Source organism: Chlorocebus sabaeus, chromosome 22, assembly GCF_047675955.1.
Source record: "Chlorocebus sabaeus isolate Y175 chromosome 22, mChlSab1.0.hap1, whole genome shotgun sequence".
Lineage (NCBI taxonomy): Eukaryota > Metazoa > Chordata > Mammalia > Primates > Cercopithecidae > Chlorocebus > Chlorocebus sabaeus.
The window spans coordinates 54,425,204-54,448,376 of record NC_132925.1 but is presented as its reverse complement, the minus strand read 5'-3'; the positions used below and the strand labels follow the sequence as shown (position 1 = coordinate 54,448,376).

At 44.6% G+C, this 23,173-nt stretch overlaps 2 protein-coding genes across 8 annotated transcripts in view; one reads left to right on the top strand and one right to left on the bottom strand.

Annotated features, from left to right (window-relative positions):
• The window catches only part of FANCD2 (FA complementation group D2), a 73,689-nt gene extending 59,305 nt beyond the window's left edge, over window positions 1-14,384 (top strand). For 4 of the 7 annotated variants that reach the window (XM_038003588.2, XM_073009861.1, XM_038003586.2 and 1 more), the window contains 11 exons: window positions 701-831; window positions 1,979-2,072; window positions 2,357-2,479; window positions 3,816-3,909; window positions 5,163-5,234; window positions 6,266-6,304; window positions 7,589-7,663; window positions 8,499-8,573; window positions 9,953-10,099; window positions 11,274-11,369; window positions 13,644-14,384. In XM_038003588.2, coding sequence (XP_037859516.1) covers window positions 701-831; window positions 1,979-2,072; window positions 2,357-2,479; window positions 3,816-3,909; window positions 5,163-5,234; window positions 6,266-6,304; window positions 7,589-7,663; window positions 8,499-8,573; window positions 9,953-10,099; window positions 11,274-11,369; window positions 13,644-13,718 — 1,021 coding nt within the window. In that variant the 3' untranslated portion in view covers window positions 13,719-14,384. Of the gene's footprint in view, window positions 1-700; window positions 832-1,978; window positions 2,073-2,356; window positions 2,480-3,815; window positions 3,910-5,162; window positions 5,235-6,265; window positions 6,305-7,588; window positions 7,664-8,498; window positions 8,574-9,952; window positions 10,100-11,273; window positions 11,844-13,643 lie in introns of those variants that run through there. The other 3 variants (XM_038003581.2, XM_073009859.1, XM_038003587.2) reach the window with 2 other exon arrangements.
• A 2,294-nt stretch (window positions 14,385-16,678) lies between these two features.
• FANCD2OS (FANCD2 opposite strand) lies at window positions 16,679-21,580 on the bottom strand. Its single transcript, XM_038003575.2, has 2 exons — window positions 21,341-21,580; window positions 16,679-17,525 (listed from the first exon to the last, which is right to left on the bottom strand). The coding sequence occupies exons 1-2, from the start codon at window positions 21,354-21,356 to the stop codon at window positions 16,984-16,986; spliced, it is 558 nt and encodes a 185-aa protein (XP_037859503.2). The 5' UTR covers window positions 21,357-21,580; the 3' UTR covers window positions 16,679-16,983.
• Between the last annotated feature and the right edge of the window lie 1,593 nt (window positions 21,581-23,173).

Here is a 23,173-nt window from a genome sequence, read left to right as displayed (position 1 = left end):
CTTATCATCCCTGTCTATAGGTCAGAACCTTATTTCTTCTTTTATTTATTTTTATTTATTATTTTTTTTTTTTTGAGAGAGAGAGTCTCACTTTGTCACCCAGGCTGGAGTGATCTCAGCTCACTGCAACCTCCGCCTTCTGGGCTCAAGTGATTGTCCTGCCTCAGCCTTCCAAGTAGCTGGGATTACATGTGCATGCTGCCACACCCTACTAATTTTTGTATTTTTGTAGAGATATTTTTGCCATGTGGCCAGGCTGGTCTCTAATTCCTGAGCTCAGGTGATCTGCCTGTCTCAGCCTACCAAAGTGCTAGGATTACAGGCATGAACCACCATGGCCGGCCTGTGAACCCAGATTTTAAAAATTATTTTCAGTGTATTGCCTAAGGCTTTAAAGAGCAGATAATTTATCTAGGGTTGTACATATTAGCGTGATGCTTGGGTTTCTCAGCATACATGACCCCTTCAAGGCCAACATTCCATCCATGGGGCTGTCTTCTGCCCTGGCTTTTTTCATACAAAGGTATGGTTTTCTACCGAGATGCTTGAAGAGGGTTGCTACTAAAGCACCTGAAAATAAGGAGGATTCTGATTAGGCCATCAAACACTTAAAGGGACTTGGGCACGTCATGTGGATTTAAATATATCTGTAATACATAGGATATTATTGCATTTGTTTGTTTTTCTTGTCTTCTTACAGCCAGAGCTTCCATTACTTGCAGAATTTCCATCAAAGCATTCCCAGTTTCCAGTGTGCTCTTTATCTCATCAGACTTTTGATGGTTATTTTGGAGAAATCAACAGCTTCTACTCAGAACAAAGAAAAAATTGGTGATGGGCCCCAGATCCTTTTTTTTTTTTTAATGAATAGGACTAATATCTCACATTTGTAAACTTGGGGCTTCCCAGGACATTTTTACATGTAAATCCCCACATAACTTCAGACAGGCCCTCTTGCTAACCAAGAAGGTCATTTTCCCAGAACAACCTGACTGATTTCTGCTAAAATTGCTTAGTTTTCTCTTTGGCTTAAGTTTAATCATGTTCTTCCTTTTCAAAAAAAAAAAAATTATCTGAGACATTTGACAAAACTACACAAACAGGAGAAGTCAGGGTCAAGTGTAAAAGAAATACTAGCCTCTTCCCTGGCCTTTTCTTTTCTTTTCTTTTCTTTCTTTCTTTTTTTTTTTTTTTTTTTTTTTTTTGAGATGGAGTCTAGCTCTGTCGCCCAGGCTGGAGTACAATGGTGCGATCTTGGCTCACTGCAACCCTCCACCTCTGAAGTTCAAGCAATTCTCCTGCCTCAGCCTTTCAGGTAGCTGGGATTACAGGCATGCACCACCATGCCTGGCCAATTTTTGTATTTTTAGTAGAGACGGGGTTTCACCATGTTGGTCGGGCTGGTCTCAAACTCCTGACCTCGTGATCCGCCTGCCTCGGCCTCCCAAAGTGCTGGGATTACAGGCGTGAGCCACTGTGCCCAGCCCTGGCTTCTTTCTTTAACTGTCTTTTGTTATAGCTCTTAGAATGCAGCTCATCCTAGTTTGCAGCACATCAGAAAGATAAAAATGCAAAACAAACCTTTATTTTTCCCTGTTGATTAAAAGGGGAAGGTTTGGTCTGAATCTTGGAGGTGACCACTGCTATTGGCCAGCTCAGGAGGAACAAGATTGGCCTTCCCACTGCCCAGCAGCATTCCTTTTCTCTGTGTCTGTATTTATGTTCATGTTTGCATGTTTGTGTGTTTCAGGATGGGGTTGGGGTGGGACGTGTTGAGCCTTAGACAGATGAGTTTATGTCTGGCAAAAGGGCCAGTGGTTCAGGAACATGACAGCTTTTTGTAAGTTGCCTGTTAGACCAGGAACGTCTTAGTAAATGTAAACTAATAATCCTTTTGATCGATACCCTCAAAAGCCTGAAAAGCAAGAATGAGATCAAGTTCCCATATGTAAGATTCCTTTGTCTTCTTTTCTAACAGCTTCCCTTGCCAGACAATTCCTCTGTCAGGTGTGGCCAAGTGGGGATAAAGAGAAGAGCAGCATCTCTAATGACCAGCTCCATGCTTTGCTCTGGTGAGATGTTTGGTTTCTTCCAATGAGCCAAATAGCCATTTTCTATTTTGCTACTGTTTTTTGTCAGAGACTGGACAAACGACCTTTTTAGTGGGAATTTGAAAACAATGAAGTAGGTTAAAAATGAACACAATTTGGAACATGTGGATCTTAAGATCCTCTGGTTCTGTTTTATGCTGTCAGCTAACTGCTTATTGTTAATTCAGAACATAGAGGAATTTGAGGAATCTGCAGTGTATTCTACTTTGTTAATCAGTGGGTCAAATATTTGACTCTCAATGCAGTATCTACCTGGAGCACACAGATAGCATTCTGAAGGCCATAGAGGAGATTGCTGGTGTTGGTGTCCCAGAACTGATCAACTCTCCTAAAGATGTGTCTTCCTCCACATTCCCTACACTGACCAGGTAAGGGAGTTCTTTCCTCCAGTTTTTCCCTTAAGATAGAATCATCATCAGGCTGGGCGCGGTGGCTCACCCCTGTAATCCCAGCACTTTGGGAGGCCGAGGCAGGCGGATTACCTTGAGGTCAGGAGTTTGAGACCCACCTGGCCAACACAGTGAAACTCCGTCCCTACTAAAAGTACAAAAATTAGCTGGGCGTGTAATCCCAGCTACTTACGAGGCTAAGGCAGGAGAATCGCTTGAACCTGGGAGGCAGAGGTTACAGTGAGCCGGGATTGCGCCACTGCACTCCAGCCTGAGCAGCAAGAGCGAAACTCCATCTCAAAAAAAAAAGAATCATAATCACACTGTCCAATGTATGTAGCTTCCACACAACTGCTTTGCTCCTCCTCATCTAATTCTGTTATAGACAGTAGATATAATCATTCATTCAATAAAGAGAGTTTGCTATGGATTCCTTTCAAGGGCTCTCAGCTAATACATTTGAGAGGACCCTGGTGGTTTTTGTTTTGTATTGTTTTGTTTTTGAGAAAACTTGCCACCCAGGCTGGAGTGCAGTGGCGCAATCTCAATTCACTGCAACCTCTGCCTCCTGGGTTCAAGCGATTCTCCTACCCCAGCCTTTCAAGTAACTGGGATTACAGTTACCCACCATCACACCCGGCTAATTTTTGTATTTTTAGTGGAGATTGGGTTTTACCATGTTGGCCAGGCTAGTCTTGAACCCGACCTCAGGTGATCTGCCTGCCTCGGCCTCCCAAAGTGCTGGGTATACAGGCATGAGCCATTGTGCCCAGCTGAGATATTTTAGCCATCTTGAGAACAGGGTGCTCACATGTATGTCTCACTTAATGGGTTTGTGTCTCAGAATATCAATAGTTATCTTAACATTTGTAGTCTTTTCAGTTTATAAAGCACTTTTACTTTATCTCATTTGATCCTTTTGATAATTCTGTGAGGTCTTTGGTATCATTGCCCCTATTTTACTGTTGAGGAAAATGAGAGCTAGGGAAATTCTCAAGCTTACACATGCAATAAAATAAACATAGAACCAGGACTCAAACTCAGATCTTCTCACTGTTACTTCACTGCTTTTTCCATACTACCATACCACATCCTTTCATAAAGTTAATTCCATTGTTTGACAGGCAATCTTCTTGGACCTATTACTGAGTCCCTATTACTGAGTCCTTTCCACTCCCACATCCTCTTCCTAAGGACCCTAGTGAAAGGACATTTAGAGAGGTAGGGAAGGAAGATACTTTGGTTCCTGATTCTTCCCAAGTAGTTCTAGGCAGTGCATCATGGCGTAGGCATGCATGCTTTTCTCGTCTTCTAGGCACACTTTTGTTGTTTTCTTCCGTGTGATGATGGCTGAACTAGAGAAGACAGTGAAAAAAATTGAGCCTGGCACAGCAGCAGACTCGCAGCAGGTGAGTAAGATATAGTCACTTTAAGAAGTGGACTTTGGATTACTTGGAAGTTGCTGATTCTTTTTTTTTTTTTTCTTTCCCTGAGACAGAGTCTTGCTTGCTCTGTTGCCCAGACTGGAGTGCAGTGGCATGATCTCGGCTCACTGCAACCTCGCCTCTTGGGTTCAGGCAATTCTTCTGCCTCAGACTCCTGAGTAGCTGGGATTATAGGCATGTGCCACCACACCCAGCTAATTTTTGTATTTTTTTAGTAGAGACAGGGTTTCACCATGTTGGCCAGGCTGGTCTCGAACTCCTAACCTCATGATACACCCGCCGCGGCCTCCCAAAGTGCTGGGATTACAGACATGTGCCAGTGCGCCCGGTAGAAGTTGCTGATTCTATTTCTTGGGTCCAAGTTTTCTCCTAAGCTGTTTTTTGTTTTGTTTTGTTATGAGTTTCTGAGATTCAGGATTTTTTTCAAAGAGTTCCTAGTTTAATTTCCTTTCTCTCTAGTTAGAGATGAGGAATGGGCTGTTTTCCTTGGCTACTGCCCAGTTTGCCTCCTATTAACTGATATGAGGTAATCCAGTCTGTTTGAGATACTATGGATCTTGGCAGCCTGCTAACCAGAACAGAGCTACACAAGTAAAGGGCTAGCATAGGGAAGCAGAGAAGCTACAGCCAATATATGTTTTTTCTTTTTCTTTTTGAGACAGGGTCTAAGTCTGACATCCAGGTTGGAGTACAGTGATGCAAACTTGGCTCACTGCAACCTTTGCCTTCTGGGCTCAGATGATCCTCCCACCTCAGCCTCCTAAATAGCTGGGACCACAGGTGCACGCCACCATGCCCAGCTAATTTTTCTATTTTTAGTAGAGGCGGGGTTTTGTCATGTTTCTCAGGCCGGTCTTGAAACTCTTAGGCTCAAGCAATCTTCCAGCCTCAGCCTCCCAAAGTGCTGGGATTATAGGCATGAACCACCGTACTTGGTCTGATGGCCAGTACATGTTGCAAAGGCTTTTACTTACTTGGGAATTGCTGAAGAGGAAACTTTTTAGAATGTCTGTCTCTATGAGGTGTTCTAATGTTACCACAACATGTGCAGGCCTCAGAACCATCTTGTGGATGCACTGGTTACTACATCTCTTGGGAAGGATAATTGGCTTAAATATCTGTATAGCTAGTAATTCAAGAACTATATCTTAGTGGGAATATACTAAGGGAAATATTTGGCTATGACTCAGAGGTGCCCATATATTTGGCTGCCCCAGATTCATGAAGAGAAGCTCCTCTACTGGAACATGGCTGTTCGAGACTTCAGTATCCTCATCAATTTGATAAAGGTGAGTATGGAGGCTCCTTGACCCATCTCACCAAATAACTGCAGAAACCAAGTGTCCTGGCTTCCAAAATGGACTGTCCTTGCTCCTTTTCCCACTCTTCCTTGGGGCCTGCTCTCCCTGAATTGTCTTCTTCCTTTGTCCCCGTACCCGTCCTGGATAACCCTTTTTCTCACTAGGCATTTTTTTTCTTTTTTTTTGCCTCTTCCTTTCTTCCTTCTACTTATACCACAATACTATTTAATGACTCCTTCCATCTGTAATTTCTTCACTTTTTCACCTTGCCTTGGGTCCTCTGTGATCTGAGCACAGATTCCCTCTTCTAACCCTGAATGCCCTTGTTCTCCTTTAAACACACTGTACTCTCACCTACTCCATCGTGGTTTTGCTCAGCTTGTTCTCCCAGCCTAGAATGTCTTTGCCTCTCCTTTCCACCTCTTTCATGTGTTTTTGTTTTTGTTTTTGTTTTGAGGCAGGATCTCACTCTGTTGTCCAGGCTGGAATGCAGTAGGGTGATCACAGCTCACTGCAGCCTCAATCTCCTAGACTCAAGAATCTTCCCACTTAAGCCTCTGGAGTAGCTGGGACTACAGGCACATGCCACCATGCCCAGCTAATTTTTATAGAAACAGGGTCTCATTCTGTTACCCAGGCTGGCCTTGAACTCCTGGGCTCAAGTGATACACCAGTCTCCGCTTCCCAAAATGCTGGGATATCAGGCATGAGCCAGCATGCCCAGCCTCATCCAGTCTTTCTTAAGTCTTCAGATCAAGGTTTTGGACCTCTAATAATGCCATCTTCTGAACACTTCCGGTTGGAATCAGTTTATTTCGCTTTGCTCTTCTCTTCCTTTTCTTGAACTCCAGTTGTGATAATTACTTTATTCTGCTTTGTAATATTAATTTAAATGTTGACATTCCTCCATTTTAGTATTCTCTACAGAACCCAAAGCTGTGTTTTGCGCAGTGGGAAAGAGGCTGGAGTGCTCAAAGGAGCAGATCTCAGCCTTGGTTTCTTGTCTTTCACCCCTCCAGGTATTTGACAGTCATCCTGTTCTGCATGTATGTTTGAAGGTGAGAGATTTACTGGGGCCTGTTTCATATTCTTCCTGTGGATCACTCTAGAGAGGACCTCAGCTAAGATAAATTGCTCAGTTTCTTGCCCACAAGCCAGAGTTTCCAGAATCTGTGCCAGTTTAGGGAAGGCAGTGGATACATTTTCCCACCCTAGTTGGATGACTGGAGAAGCCAGTTTTCCTATGAATTTGAAAACTTTTGGTAAGAATCTTGGCCGGGCGCGGTGGCTCAAGCCTGTAATCCCAGCACTTTGGGAGGCCGAGACGGGCGGATCACGAGGTCAGGAGATCGAGACCATCCTGGCTAACACGGTGAAACCCCGTCTCTACTAAAAAATACAAAAAACTAGCCGGGCGTGGTGGCGGCGCCTGTAGTCCCAGCTACTCGGGAGGCTGAGGCAGGAGAATGGCGTAAACCCGGGAGGCGGAGCTTGCAGTGAGCTGAGATCCGGCCACTGCACTCCAGCCTGGGCGACAGAGCCAGACTCCGTCTCAAAAAAAAAAAAAAAAAAAAAAAAAAAAAGAATCTTAGTACTAGGAGGAATGGCTTCAGGGCAATTGAGTTTAGGAGCAGTAGTTACCTTCCCTGCCATTCCTTACCAGGCAAAAGGGAGGAAGGAGTAGATGATTCTTCTTTAAAGTCTATGTGGTGGCCTTACAAATGTGGGATCTGATATCCTGAGAATTGCCAAACTTCTCTTTCATGGGAATAGCCTGTATTAGCCCTAGATTTGATGGGAAGTCCAGTCGGAATATTATGGGGAGAATGCTACTTCCCCACTCCTGAAGTTTCCTTCCAAGTGGATGGTGCCCCATTCTTGTTATCTGCTGGTCACTCTCTCCCTTTTTACTCTACCCTTGCGCAGTGTGGGAGCTGGACGAGTTGGAAAGAGGAGTGATTTATCTGATTGGAAAATTTAGAAATTGGTCATATGCTTCCTCAGCTTTACCCAGTTTTTCCCTCTTGGGAGTAAGTTATCCTCAGATACAGCTCCCCTCTACTCCTCTATGCTGTCACTCCTAAGCTGGCAAGTTCCCTTTCCATCCACTGTATCTGTGGTAGGTAAGTCTGCCTAATTCTGGGGCTTAGTTAACAGGCCTATTTGATTTTTGTGTTAAGTTACATTCTCCAAATAAACCTTTTGGACCCTTCCCAATTTGTTTTTTATATATATAAATAAGAAAATAAAACCCTTGGGCAGGATGAGGCTATTCTGCCTCAGAAAGGGGCCTTTCAGTGAGATACCTCAACTAGAGATAACAGTGTGTCTCTCTTCTTCAGTATGGACGTCTCTTTGTGGAAGCATTTCTGAAGCAATGTATGCCGCTCCTAGACTTCAGTTTTAGAAAACACCGGGTAAGAGCTAAGAGCAGAGAACAAAGATATGCACTGAAGAGTTGCTCAGAAGTTATGTCCATGGTGACTCCTGGGTGAGGCTGGGAGTGTTCTACCTGGGTTCCTCTGGTCCACTTCAGCTATAGCCAGAGATCCCCAAATAGGACTGAATATTCCAAAGTAGGCTGAACTCTTCAGACCCACTCTGGATCAAACCCACCTTTCTACTTCTTCTCTAGATCCGACAGTGGTTTTCCTTTTAGCTTGATTTTATTGTGCTACTGCACTCTCAGGTCCTCATGTATCAGTGTGTCATTTGCTTATTCCTTTATGCTTCTGTAGGTATACTCAGAAATGATTTAAGAAAAAAAAAAAGTTCCTTTGTGTCATAAAACCCTTTGCTGTGGTAATGAACATTCTTGACAGTTTTTTAGCCAATGGCACCCAGGGCTAGAGTGATGAAGTAAGGATAGAATCAGATTATTTCCTATACATACTTAGCAAGTTGAACAAACCACTCACCATATTTGGTTGGTCCCTCATAGCCCTGAAAGAGAAAAGGAAGGTGGTATTTTATCCTAATGTTGCAGATGGGAAAACTGAGACATGGTAACCTATGTAAAACTAAAATGCAGGTCTTATAACTCTTAGATTTATACAAGGGACAGAAATGGGAGAGTTGAGAATAAGAGGTAGCTGCTATTCCTCCTATTTGAGAGGCAAATTAAGATGATTATCAGCATAGGCTGGAACCTGCAGAGTTTATCCTCTTTGGAGCTTTTGATTCCAAGGGTATACTGAATCTAAAATGAAATCAGTACATTTCATAGCGCATTTATAAACTTATTGGTTATAGGAAGATGTTCTGAGCTTACTGGAAACCTTCCAGTTGGACACAAGGCTGCTTCATCACCTGTGTGGGCATTCCAAGGTAAGAAGGGAAGCAGATCCTATCAGCAGCCTGCCTGTTGGCTTAATCTGCAGTTGCTATTGGGAGATCCATGGGCTGCCGTCCTTCTTCATTTATATCTGGGACTGTGTCTGTCCAAAGGCAGTTTATTCAGAGCAAATCCTTAGTTGCTGCTTGAGATTGGGCAGTCCTCTAGAGGGGAATCTCTGCATCTGAAATTTGATTCAAACTCCAAAGCTCTTTTTCCTCTAGAAACTTCTTGGGTGAGAGGAATAGAATGCTGGTATATGTTTACTTCTGCAAAGCCCTCTAGGCGACAGGACTGTGATGTAAGTGATGATCCTGCAGGAGACAGGAGGTGGCTCTAAAGCAGCCATCTGTAGAGGCTTTCATCTGTGCTACTTACTTTCAAGGAATGCATCTGTGTCTTATGAGAACATCTTAGCATTAAAGGATTTTTCCACTTGAAGCCTTCTTATAGTTAATGAGGTATTTTCACATTTTGTCTGAATGAACATAGAACCCTAGAGTTCTGCAGTCACTGGCAAACCAAATGATTCTTGAGTCCAGTTTCTGTTACTTACTTCCTCTTCTGGTTCTAAATGTGTAAGGTCCTGAAGAGTGATTTTTTTTTTTTTTTTTTTTTTTTTTTTTTGAGATGGAGTCTCACTTTGTAGCCCAGGCTGGAGTGCAGTGGTGCAATCTCTGCTCACTGCAAGTTCCGCTTCACGGCTGCACAGTGAATTTTTTTTTTTTTTTTTTTTTTTTTTTGAGGCGGAGTCTTGCTCTGTCGCCCAGGCTGGAGTGCAGTGGCACTATCTCGGCTCACTGCAAGCTCCGCCTCCTGGGTTCACGCCATTCTCCTGCCTCAGCCTCCCGAGTAGCTGGGACTACAGGAGCCTGCCACCACGCCCGGCTAATTTTTTTGTATTTCTAGTAGAGATGGGGTTTCACCGTGTTAGCCAGGATGGTCTCAATCTCCTGACCTCGTGATCCACCCATCTCGGCCTCCCAAAGTGCTGGGATTACAGGCTTGAGCCACCGCGCCCGGCTACACAGTGAATTTTTAAGGAATTCTCTTAGCTAAATAGGGCTACTCTATTGTTTAATATCAATAAAATATATATTCAAGAATATTTTAGGTAAATTCATTGATGATCGGCCAGCAAGAGGTTATGAAGAGGAAGCAGAGGTAGTAGTGGTATGTCTTCTAGGCTTTGAATTATTTAGCTGCCATTGTCTTTGGATTACTCTGCCAAGCTATTCCTGTTCAATGGAACATACCGTTGGTCCATATTGGCAGGGCTTATATCCTTATTCAGTATTCAAAGGTTTCTATAAGTAATATGAAGGCATGATGATAAACTCACAAAAGATGGATGTTATTTATCTCCATTCAGATTCACCAGGACACGAGACTCACACAACATGTGCCTCTGCTCAAAAAGACCCTGGAACTGTTAGTTTGCAGAGTCAAAGCTATGCTCACCCTCAACAATTGTAGAGAGGCTTTCTGGCTGGGCAATCTAAAAAACCGGGACTTGCAGGTAAGCCTTGGATCCTGGTAGTGATAATTCTCCAATCTTATTCTTTGTGACAGCATCCGATGGCATGTAAGGCAGTTTACCTAAGCTGTGGTCTCTCAGTAAGGCTACTTTTCTCTTAAGTCTGTGACTGTTGAACTCTTAAAGTTATGGTACATTGCTCATGGGCCCTAGTCACAGGCTATACCCCTCATCTTAGGCAGCAAGGCACCAAAACATGCCATTGATATAAACAATGCCTCAGACATAAAGGAGTCAGACCAGTACAAACCTCTCTTCACAGCCAGAGGGGCTCCTTTAAGCCCCACTGAGGGTAGATTCATAATAACATTTTTGTATAGGGACAAACATTTCTTTTGTTTAGTTATATTTTTTCCCCTAAGCCAATCTGTCTTATTCCGGAAATTATAAATTAATCTCTAATTTTAACTAATGAGCATGTATAAGGTTTTTTAATTGTCTGATTAGCTGAAATCTTGTGTTGTTTATAATACTACTTTGGAGTTACAACATTTTTCAGATAGGGTAGTATAAGCCCTTTTCTTTCATACTTAAAATATCTGAGTCTTATAGTCAGTTATATATGAAATATATAAAATAGCACCACAGAGAATTAACTTCCTTTCTTCACATCAACCTTATGAGGCAGATACTATTGTTTCTTCGTAAAAATTGAAACTCAAAGAAGTTAAGTAATTTACCTAATGTCATTCAACAGAAAGTGAGTGGAGCCACAGTTTGAGTCCAAACAGTCCTAAATCCAGACTTGATGCTCTTAAACACTTCACTGTACTGTCCTTTAGCCTCTGCATGGCCTTTCGTAGTTGGTGTAATGGTGCTTATATACTTTAAGGTATTTGGGAAATTTTAGAACCATGTTCAGCATCAACTTAGAGTCACCGATACAATCTAGCCTTTTAAAATGTAGTGTGATGCTAGCATACCAAGGTGAACCTTTTGTTACATTACTTTTTGTATCAGAGCCATAGACATCTCAGAAACCTGGAGTTGAGTATCCCTCCTCCAGATGCTGAATCACAAGTTGGTATCCATGTTTGACTGTGTTTTGAATGGCTAGAATATCTTCCTTTGTATTGCCTGTAAACTCAACCTTCTCCCCTATTACCCTAAATGTGATCATTATAACCCACAATTTTCTTGGTCCATTCACATTTAGGGTGAAGAGATTAAGTCCCAAAATTCCCAGGAGAGCACAGCAGATGAGAGTGAGGATGACATGTCATCCCAGGCCTCCAAGAGCAAAGCCACTGAGGTATCTCTGCAAAAGGCACCAGAGTCAGGCACTGATGGTTGCATTTTGTTAATTGTTCTGAGTTGGTGGAGCAGAACTTTGCCTACTTATGTTTATTGTCAAGTACTTCTATGCCCATTTCCATTCCCTCCATAGCAGCTTCTGTGCTTATATAATTTTTTGGGACCCAGAAAAAACAACCACACAATCTTAGAATCGCTATTGAATATCTTGAGTTGTGGCATTTGTTATAGAGTTGACAATTCTCTGCATTATAGCCTCTCATTTTCCATGAATTCATATCTGAAATTATTTTAAAAGGGAGAAGTCATCGAAGTATTTTCTGAGTGTTGAAAAGAATGAGTTAAACCATTTAAACACATTTGAAACATACGAAAATAGAAATGTGAAAGCATTTGGTGAAAGCCAAAGCACAGAGTCAGAAGCTGCCACCTTAGAGAACTGAAATAAAAATAGAAGTTCTTACTCTTTTTTGTGGTACAGATGCTTTTGAGAATTTGAAGAAAGCTAAATAAAAATGTATACATGGCTGGCGCAGTGGCTCATGCTTGTAATCCTAGCACTTTGTGAGGCCAAGGTAGGAGAATTGCTTGAGCCCAGGAGCTCGAGACCAAGCTGCGCAACATAACAAGACCCTATCTCCACAAAAAAAATGAAAAATAAGCCTGGGTGCAGTGGCTCATGCCTGTAATCCCAGCACTTTGGGAGGCCGAGGTAGGCAGGTCACAAGGTCAGGAGTTCAAGACCAGCCTAGCCAACATAGTGAAACCCCATCTCTACTAAAAATACAAAAATTAGCTGGGTGTGGTGGCACACACTTGTAGTCTCAGCTACTTGGGAGGCTGAGGCAGGAGAATCACTTGAACCTGGGAGGCAGAGGTTGTGGTGAGCTGAGATCACGCTACTGCACTCCAGCCTGGGCAACAGAACGAGACTCCGTCTCAAAAAAAAAAAAAAAAGCGTACATTTATAAAATTTTGTCACAATTCAGGTAGGTTATAGACACCAAAATCTAAGAACCCCTGCTGTGGGGCCTCTGTCTGTAATGCAATTTGAGTCTGATCCAGAAAGATCATTTAGTATGAAAAGTCTGGCCTGGTAGGGTGGCTCACACCTGTAATCATAGCACTTTGTGAGGCAAAGGTGGGAGGACTGCTTAAGCCCAGAATTTCAAGACCAGCCCGAGACCCCATCTTTACAAAAAAAATTTTTTTGAGCTAGCCAGGCATGGTGACGCATGCCTGTGGTCCCTGCTACTCAGGAGACTGAGGTGGGAAGGTTGCTGAAGCCCAGGAGGTGGAGGCTGCAGTGAGCCATCATCACACTCCAGCCTGGATGACAGAGCGAGACCCTGTCTCAAAAAACCTCTTTTATTTACATGGTCTGTAGTTTTTATTTGTATAATATACCCCTTCCACCTTTTTCTCAGAGAATTTGAGGCAGACAGTATCCTATTATTTTGGTACTTTCCCCTAAGCAAATCTCTCATACTAGAATTGTAAGCCAGACAGAACAGAATTTTGTACTGGATTCCTGTTGAGATACACCAGCACAGCACTTCTTTTTTTGAGACAGAGTCTCCCTCTGTCGCCCAGGCTGAGGTGCAGTGGTCCAATCTCGGCTCACTGCAATCTGTCTCCCGGGTTCAAGCAATTCTTCTGCCTCAGCCTCCCAAGTAGCTGGGATTAGAGGTGCCTGCCACCATGCCTGGCTAGTTTTTGTATATTTAGTAGAGACAGGGTTTCACCATGTTGACCAGGCTGGTCTCGAACTCCTGACCTCAGATGATCCACCCGCCTCAGCCTCCCAAAGTGTTGGGATTACAGGCATGAGCCACCGTGCACTGCCATAGCACCACTTGTAATAAATATTTCATTCTATATTGAATGCCCTCTTTGTTCCTATGTCATATACATGAAGTAGAGCTGGAGGACCGTAGCTTGTTTAAAATTACGCAAATTGGGCTGGGTGCGATGGCTCAGGCCTGTAATCCCAGCCCTTTGGGAGGCGGAGGCAGGCGGATCACCTGAGGTCAGGAGTTTGAGACCAGCCTAGCCAACGTGGCGAAACCCCATCTCTACCGAAATACAAAAATCAGCTGGGCGTGGTGGTGCATGCCTGTAATCCCAGCTACAGAGCAAGACTCCTTTAAAAAAATAAATAAATAAAAGTTTTAACAGTGACAATAGTACAGTTGTGTATCCTCTAGGAACTGTATTCCAGAGGTCACCCAGAGCAGTAACCTAAAATACTTATTTATTCTTTGCCCCTTAGGATGGTGAAGAAGACGAAGTAAGTGCTGGAGAAAAGGAGCAAGACAGTGATGAGAGTTATGATGACTCTGATTAGACCCCAGACAGATTGTTGCCCGCTTCTGTGTCTCTGCCAGCCACTGATCATTTTGTGTTTAGAGTTTGAAATCCGCTGTTTACCTTTCTTACTGGAAGGATCCTTTTTTTGTTCCTCTATTTTTTTTTTTTTTTCTAAGATGCAGTCTCACTGTGTCGCCCAGGCTGGAGTGCAGTGGCATAATCTCGGCTCACTGCAACCTCCACCTCCTAGGTTCAAACGATTATCATGCCTCAGCCTCCTGAGTAACTGGGACTACAGGAACACGCCACCGTGCCTGGCTAATTTTTGTATTTTTAGTAGACACAGGGTTTCACCATGTTGGCCAGATGGTCTCAATTTCCTGAACTCATGATCCACCTTCCTCGGCCTCCCAAAGTGCTGGGATTACAGGCATGAGGCACCACACCCAGCCATCTTTTGTTCTTAAAGTGGGGGCTTTATTAACTTGTAGACATCATGGATTGTCTAACATCATCACAGTCCCTGGCTCAGGATTCTAATGTAGCATTATTTATTGGTTTGGATAAACCTAGCTGTGCTACACTGCAGAGTAAAATCTCTGAGTCATGATTCTGGACTTTGGGAGCTAGTTTTGAAACTCTGATTTATTCTAGAACTTAGGCTTGTACCAATTTTACAAATAAATTCTGTTCTAAGTTCTGCTTCAGCTGCCTCATTTATCTTTCTGGATTTGCTTCATTATTGAAGGATTAGGTGGAATTGAATTGAGATTTGTGCAGAGAAATTATGGAGACTGGTGCTAACATAGTTCTGCCGATTAAAATCATGTCTCCTGGCCGGGTGCAGTGGCTCATGCCTGTAATCCCAGCACTTTGGGAGGCCAAGGCAGGCGGATCACGAGGTCAGGAGACCGAGACCATCCTGGCTAACACAGTGAAACCCCGTCTCTACTAAAAATACAAAAAATTAGTCGGGTGCGGTGGCGGGCGCCTGTAGTCCCAGCTACTCGGGAGGCTGAGGCAGGAGAATAGCATGAACCCGGGAGGCGAAGCTTGCAGTGAGCCGAGATCGCACCACTGCACTCCAGCCTGGGAGACAGAGCGAGACTCCATCTCAAAAAAAAAAAAAAAAAATGTCTCCTATTGTAAGAACCAATTTCATTTGAAATGAGATATATCTGGTCTTTCTGGAGGATTGACTTGATGATCTTCCTTCCTTTTTTTTTTTTTTTTTTTTTGAAACGGAATCTCACTCTGTCACCCAGGCTGGAGTGTAGTGGCACGATCTCAGCTCACTGCAACCTCCGCCTCCCAGGTTCAAGCGATTCTTCTGTCTCAGCCTCCTGCATAGCTGGGACTGCAGGTGCGCACCACCACGCCTGGTTAATCTTTGTATTTTTTTAGTAGAGACAGGGTTTCACCATATTGGCCAGGCTGGTCTTGAACTCCTGACCTCATGATCCACCCGCCTCGGCCTCCCAAAGTGGTGTGATTATAGGCGTGAGTCACCATGCCTGGTCAACTTAAACTTCTTGTCAATGCCCAAAGAAAGTTCAAAGGAATGTTTTGGCTGCTTTTTAAATTTTTTTGATTGGTGTGATAGTATAAGACCAAAATAAAGGCCGGGCGCATGGCTCACACCTGTAATCCTAGCACTTTGGGAGGCTGAGGACGGTGGATCACGAGGTCAGGAGATCGAGACCATCCTGGCTAACACAGTGAAACCCCGTCTCTACTAAAAAATCCAAAAAATTAGCCGGGCATGGTGGCAGGCACCTTTAGTCCCAGCTACTCAGAAGGCTGAGGCAGGAGAATCGCTTGAACCTAGGAGGTGGAGCTTGCAGTGAGCCGACATCGTGCCACTGCACTCCAGCCTGGGCGACACAGCAAGACTCTGTCTCAAAAAAAAAAAGACCAAAATAAAATAAAAAAGCAGCATCAAACTCGTGTTAACTTTGTATATATAATGTTTATTTCCATATTCTGAGTTATACCTAACGTAGTTATAAGAATGCTACAAAGGCCAGGTATGGTGGTTCATGCCTGTAATCCCAACACTTTTGGAGGCTGAGGCCAGGGGATTGCTTGAGCCCAGGAGTTTGAGACCAGCTTGGGCAACGTGGCGAAACTCCATCTCTACTAAAAAAAAAAAAAATACAAAAATTAGTGGCCGGACGCGGTGACTCATGCCTGTAATCCCAGCACTTTGGGAGGCCAAAGCGGGCAGATCACCTGAGGTCAGGAGTTCAAGACCAGCCTGACCAGCCTGGAGAAACCCTGTCTCTACTAAAAATACAAAAGTAGCTGGGCATGATGGCACATGCCTGTAATCCCAGCTACTAGGAAGGCTGAGGCAAGAGAATCGCTTGAACCTGGGAGGCAGAGGTTGCGGTGAGCCGAGATCGTGCCATTGCACTCCAGCCTGGGCAATAAGAGCAAAGCTCCATCTCAAAAAAAAAAAAAAAAAAAAAATACAAAAATTAGCCAGATATGGTGGCCTGCACCTATAGTCCCAGCTACTCAGGAGGCTGAGGCGGGAGGATCCCTTGAGCCTGGGAGTTTGAGGCTGCAGTGAGCCAAGACCATGCTATTGTAGTCCAGCTGGGATGACAGAGAAAAACAAAAAAATGCTACAAAATTACTTGTAGTTTATTAGAAATAGAACATTAGGAGTACATTTCAGCTAAAATGGAGAGTCATGAGTTCCATGTAGCCTACTAGAAAGCCTAGCTTCGTTCGGTGCTACCAAGATCTTTCTTGCCAGGCTGTAAGTATTGTTTAGTATCATTATATTTCTACCCACTTTTGTACACTCCCGTGGTATTAGGGTGTGGTTAGTTAGGGTTTTTTTCTTATTTTCATTGTTTTGGTTGGGGGAGGTTTTAAACTAATCGTTGACCTATATATAGATTTTTGACATCCCCTGGTACATAGAAATACATATCTTTCTCCTCTACACCCCTTTTTCCCCCAGTTCATTGTGATCTTAGGTGTTTATGTGAGTTCACACTAGGCTCATTGGTTTTATATCATTTGTTTAATGGTTATCACATGTACATGTCAATGCTAGTTTGACTCTAAATGGTTCAACCTTACAATGGGAATGTTCTTCCTTGTTCTCTATCATTGGTCCTTTTTTGGAGGGGAAGGGATGAAAGGGGCTCCTGAATCATCACTGCTTGAAACAAAAGCAAGATGGCTGGGGCAGTGACACAGTTTCATTTACATGGACAGGTTTCTATAAGCTTCAGTTACATACCAAAGGGCATGGTGTGAAGAAATGGGGATCAAATGAGGTCCCTTTACTTGGAGTGCTGCAGGGCAAAGGTGCACTTTTTGTAAGTTGCATACAGCAAGAGGATAGAGCGCAGCATCTGTTTGCACATAGTCACTGTCATCTGAATCTGAGGCTCCTTCAGTCCAATGGGCCACTGGTGCTCCCTGCTAATGATTTTGCAAAAGGCTGACTTGTCTGAAACTCTGAAAGTCCCGGTCCATTTTGGTGGCTGAGCTGTGATAACCCTGCCAAAGACAGAATCTACTCCACTGAGGCGGATGGGCTGGGGCTTCCTGACCAGTCCTTTGTTGTTCATTGTTCGCAATTCTGATGTGTGACAGGGTAACTTGGGACTCACTCCAGATTCCAGGAATGGGCTGTCTAGGACTAGAGTGACCTCTTGAAAGCACAGCTGCACTTCAAGGTCAGATGGTGTGTGTGGGAAGCAGGGAGAGGCCCTGAAGGGGTGCTTGGAGGAAGGTATAGGTGTCGTGTGCCGCAGCCATTGGAAACTCTCATCCAGTGGGGTCCATGGTGACCAGAGCTGGTATCCTGCCATTGACAGTCCTAAAGGAGGGAAATCAGAGCATGGAATTTCCCTGACATGCTTTTCATGATGGTATGGACTTTCAAATTCCCATCTCTGTCTCACTGTTGACATAAACTTATTCTATAGTTCCCATGAATAGATTCCAACAGGTGTTAGGATATTAGTAATTCTTTTTTTTTTTTTTTTTTTTTGAGACAGAGTCTCGCTCTGTCACCCAGGCTGGAGTGCAGTGGCCAGATCTCAGCTCACTGCAAGCTTCGCCTCCTGGGTTCACGCCATTCTCCTGCCTCAGCCTCCTGAGTAGCTGGGACTACAGGCGCCCGCCACCTCGCCCGGCTAGTTTTTTTGTATTTTTTAGTAGAGACGGGGTTTCACCGTGTTAGCCAGGATGGTCTCGATCTCCTGACCTCGTGATCCGCCCGTCTCGGCTTCCCAAAGTGCTGGGATTACAGGCTTGAGCCACCACGCCCGGCCAGTAATTCTTTCTTTTTTTTTTTTTCGTTTTTGAGACAGTCTCGCTCTGTCACTCAGGCTGGAGTGCAGTGGAGCAATTTTGGCTCACTGTATTTTTAGTAGTGACAGAGTTTTGCCATGTTGGCCAGGCTGGTCTCCAACTCCTGACAGGTGATCCACCTGCCTCGGCCTCCCAAAGTGCTGGGATTACAGGCGTGACTCACTGCGCCCAGCGTGGGTATTAGTAATTCTAATAAAGGGAAGTAGGGAATGATTACAAATATTGATCTGGCAACTGCTATGTGTACTAAAACTTTATATTACACTTTTTCACAAGCCTTTGGAAGTAGGTCTTAACCCATTTTATAGATGAGGAAATGATTTGTCTGAAATGAAATGAATATAGGTCCACTGTTAGGACCTATGCTATGTTGTTAGCTGCTAATGACAGAATCTATATGTTCTGAGGTGACAGAAGCTGCTGAGAATTCATGATGAGACCTTATTACTTGAGATTAGAAGAAGCTCCGAAAAGTCGTATCTTAAAAATATTTATGGCTGGGCCGGGCGCGGTGGCTCAAGCCTGTAATCCCAGCACTTTGGGAGGCCGAGACGGGCGGATCACGAGGTCAGGAGATCGAGACCATCCTGGCTAACACAGTGAAACCCCGTCTCTACTAAAAAATACAAAAAAACTAGCCGGGCGAGGTGGCGGGCGCCTGTAGTCCCAGCTACTCGGGAGGCTGAGGCAGGAGAATGGCGTAAATCCGGGAGGCAGAGCTTGCAGTGAGCCGAGATCTGGCCACTGCACTCCAGCCTGGGCGACAGAGCGAGACTCTGCCTCAAAAAAAAAAAAAAAAAAAAATATATATATATATATATATATTTATGGCTGGACACAGTGGCTCATGCCTACAATCCCAGCACTTTGGAAGGCTAAGGCGGGCGGATCACTTGAGATCAGAGTTCCAGACTAGCCTGGCCAACATGGTGAAACCTTGTCTCTACTAAAAACACAAAAATTAGCCGGGCGTGGTGGCGTACGCCTGTAGTCCCAGCTACGTGGGGAGACTGAGGCGTGAAAATCGCTTTAACCCAGGGGGCAGAGGTTGCAGTGAGTCAAGATTGCACCACTGCACTCCAGCCTGGGCGAAAGAGCAAGACTCTGTCTCCAAAAAAAAAAAAAAAAAAAAATTGTGCGGTTCGCAATGTATGAACTCACAAGTATGAACTTCAACATCATTTGGAAACTTGTAGATGTGCACATTTTTGGGCCCCACCTCAGACCAACAGAAACAAACTCCAAGTGGGGCCCAGCAATCTGCATTTATACAAGCCCTCTTGCATTGTCTATTTTGAGAATTTTTTATGCTATTCCTTTCAAACAACCCTAACTTTCACTATTCATTACTGAGATCATCTCCTGGCCCCAAAGGCCACTGTATTTTCTCTGCACACGGGAGCAACTTGCAGACCCCTGGGTTATTTATATACCACCTCAGAGGAGCTGGTAGGAGACTGGGAGGAGAAACATTTCCAAAGTCCAGTCAAAAAATTGTTAAAGATTTTTGTTTTTCTAGGTGTGGGTGTGTTTTTAAATTTGTTTTTCTGTTTTGTTTGTTTTCCATCTGTGGAAGACCTACTGGTTCCATAAGACCTTAATTTTCTTTTTCCTTTGAAGATTAAAAAGGGCTGTGAGGATATTGCTAACTCAAAATTTATGCAAGTAAAATTAGAATTTTCTATCATTCTCCTTCAACATTGCCAGTATACAAGAAGGTTTACTGAATTCAGAAGCTAATTCTTTTTTTAGCGTGTACCTATTTTGTTATTGGGCATAGTGGGTCCCTTTTCTTTCTAGCCAAGTGTATTTTCTCTGCCCCTTCTTCTCCCACAGAAGATAGCAGCAGATCCCATCCTATCCAGTAATTGCCCCAGAAATACTGTGAAAATTTTGACATCTTCACCACCGTTTGTGAGATAGAAAAGTTGATTTAAAAAAAAAAGAACTGTTGGCCAGGCACAGTGGCTCACACCTGTAATCCCAGCACTTTGGGAGGCCAAGGCGGGTGGATCACTTGAGGTCAGGAGTTCAAGACCAGCCTGGCCAACAGGGTGAAACCCCGTCTGTACTAAAAATACAAAAATTAGCCAGGCGTGGTGGTGGGCGCCTGTAATCCTGGGTACTCATGAGACTGAGGCAGGAGAATCACTTGAACGGAGGTTCCAGTGAGCTGGGATCAAGCCATTGAACTCCAGCTTGGGTGACAGAGGGAGACTCCATCTCAAAAAAAAAAGGGTTGGTGACATTTCAGACCAGAAGACTTGCCCCTGATAATGGTTAGTATGGGGGATTTGTTGATTTTCTGCAACTAGTATGTTTCTCATGATCTATGTAGGCTCTTTGCAAAGTACTAAATGTTCAAATATCTGGGCTGCCTTAGAATGAGAAAGGGACACCCAAGGGACAGTTATCTATTCCAAACACCCTGTGAAAGGCTTCTGGTGCTTGATATCTTGACCTTCAGAGCACATATCCAAGAGAGGGACTACCATGGTACACCTCCATGGCAAGGTGGGCAGAGAGTATAAATGCTGCCAAGAATATTTTGAATCCCATAATATGGGATTTTTAAAAGTATTTAATCCCAGGATCCTTTTCTTTTTCTTTTTCTTTTTTTTTGACATGGAGTCTGGCTCTGTTGCCCAGGCTGGAGTGCAGTGGCGCAATCTTGGCTCACTGCAAGCTCCGCTTCCCAGGTTCACGCCATTCTCCTGCCTCAGCCTCCCTAGTAGCTGGGACTACAGGCACCCGCCACCACGCCCGGCTAATTTTTTTGTGTTTTTAGTAGAGACAGGGTCTCACCGTATTAGTCAGAATGGTCTCAGTCTCCTGACCTCGTGATCCACCCGCCTCAGCCTCCCAAAGTGCTGGGATTACAGGCGTGAGCCACCGGACTCTGCCCCCAGGATCCTTTTTTTGCCACATCTTCTAAGAGGAAATAGAGGTAGAAGTAAAAGGCTTTGTCAAATGTCCAGCCTAAGTCAGGGCGCGGTGGCTCAGGCCTGCAATCACAGCACTTTCGGAGGCCAAGGTGGGCCAATCACTTGAGGTCAGGAGTCAGCCTAAATATTCGGCAGAACCAACATGGGATGAGAGGGCTTCTAAACCTAGGTCCCCGCACCACTTCACGCAAAGTTTAAAGATGGTTCATCCCATCCCCACCGCCCAGAAGTCAGTGTCAACCACTCCAGAAGGGCTTGAACCTACGAAGTCTTCTCAGGCTGCTCAGTAGCTCCCAGATAGGGAACACCTGGTTCTCCTGGTCAAAAAGGTTTCCCCTTCACACCCCACTTCCCGTTCCAAGGATTTCCCCACCTGGGAAACAGGGCATTAGCGCCAAAATGCAGCTGAGGTCGTGAACTGTAAACAGAGATGCGAAGGGTCTGGAGCTGCCGAGAGTGGAGAGGTTCCCACTCCAAGCCGGAAGAAAGGGCTTGGGCCTCCTGGGTCTCTATCTGGGGACGGGGACCAGAAGGTTCTGGCTGAGGAGGATGATGCGGTGGGAACCTGGGCCCAGTCCCACCATCCGGGCCCAGGGCTCACCTGCTGAACCCTGAGGGTCGCACGCGTCAAAGCGGCGGCCGCTGTTCGTGGCGCCTGGCAACCACCTTTGTGACCCAGGACTGCAGGGCAGCCCGAGCCGCGGCGGGGGGCCGCACTCCCCGCCCCCACCTCATTGGAATGCCTTGTCCAAGACTCGGCCTTCAGGAGGGCTGGTTCGAATCCTGTCCCCTCCATGGTCTTCCTCCCTACCATGCCACACCTGTGTACCTTTGATCAAGTCACAGAGGACAGGCGACCCCTACTTCAATGGCCGTGGTCAGGGGCCTGCATAAAAGTCCCAGGACCTGTAGTTAGTGTTAAAAGTTAGCCCCAACTCATCACACTGTGCTCAGTGAGTGCTCAGGCTTGCTCAGTGTTGCTCTATTTGAATGATCCCAGTGCAAAGAAATAGAATAAATGTTCACCTGTCAAGAGAAGGAGGAAACGCACGTCCTTACTTGATTTCCTGACAGAAAACCTTTCTCAGCCTTCTGTTAAACCTGGGAGTACCTGTAATCCCAGCTATCTGAGTGGCTGAGATGGTAGACTGCCTGAGCCCAGGAGTTCAAGACCAGTCTGGGCAACATAGTGAGATGCCCTGCTCAAAAAGAAAACAAAAAAAACTCAAGAATAATTTTGTCTCATTCTTATAATGCAGAGATACACTTTTGCCATATTAGTGAAGGAGTGATTTGACAACTTTGTAATCATCACTTAAAATAATGACCCTGGATGGCTGAGGGAAGGGAGTCATCTACCCAGCTGATGTCTGTATTCCCAGTACCTGGTTATTGCCATGCCTGGCAGTGTGCAGTATTTGTGGGGGGAAGTAACTAATGGCCTACTTGGCCTTCCCTTGTACACCCAGAATCGCCCTTGCATTTTACACACTATAGAACACACACCACAAATAAGACTTGTCACCTTTGGTCTAGTTCTTTGGGTAAAGCTGATGGAGAGAAACTGAGGGCCTGAGAATAGGGTCAGGCAAGATCCTGATTTAGAAGACACACACCCACTGTCTGTGCACGTGCACCTTGTGGAAGAAGAGGTAAGTGGAGAAGAGCGTGGAGGGCGTGTCAGAACATGAAGAGAGGGGCACAGAATAGTGAGACTTGGAAGAGACACAAATGATTTTGAATTACAAAACTTTTTTCCCCAGTTAGTTCATTTTTATTTCTATCTTTTTTTTTTTTTTTTTTTTTTTTATGGAGTCTCACTGTGTCGCCCAGGTTGGAGTGCAGTGGCTCGATCTCAGGTCACTGCAAACTTCACCTCCCGGGTTCAAGCGATTCTCCTGTCTCAGCCTCCCGAGTAGCTGGGATTACAGGTGCCCGCAACCAGGCCCAGCTGATTTTTGTATTTTTAGTAGAGATGGGGTTTCACCATGTTGGCCAGGCAGGTCTCGAACTCCTGATCTCGTGATCTGCCCTCCTCGGTCTCCCAAAGTGCTGGAATTACAGACGTGAGCCATCACACCCGGCTTTATTTCCCTCTTGAATAAAAAAAGACATTTTTATTTTAAAAGAAAACAGTCGTTTTTATTTAGGTTTTAATTGCACAGTGGTTTTTTTTGTTGTTGTTTTGTTTTTTAAATGAAAGTCC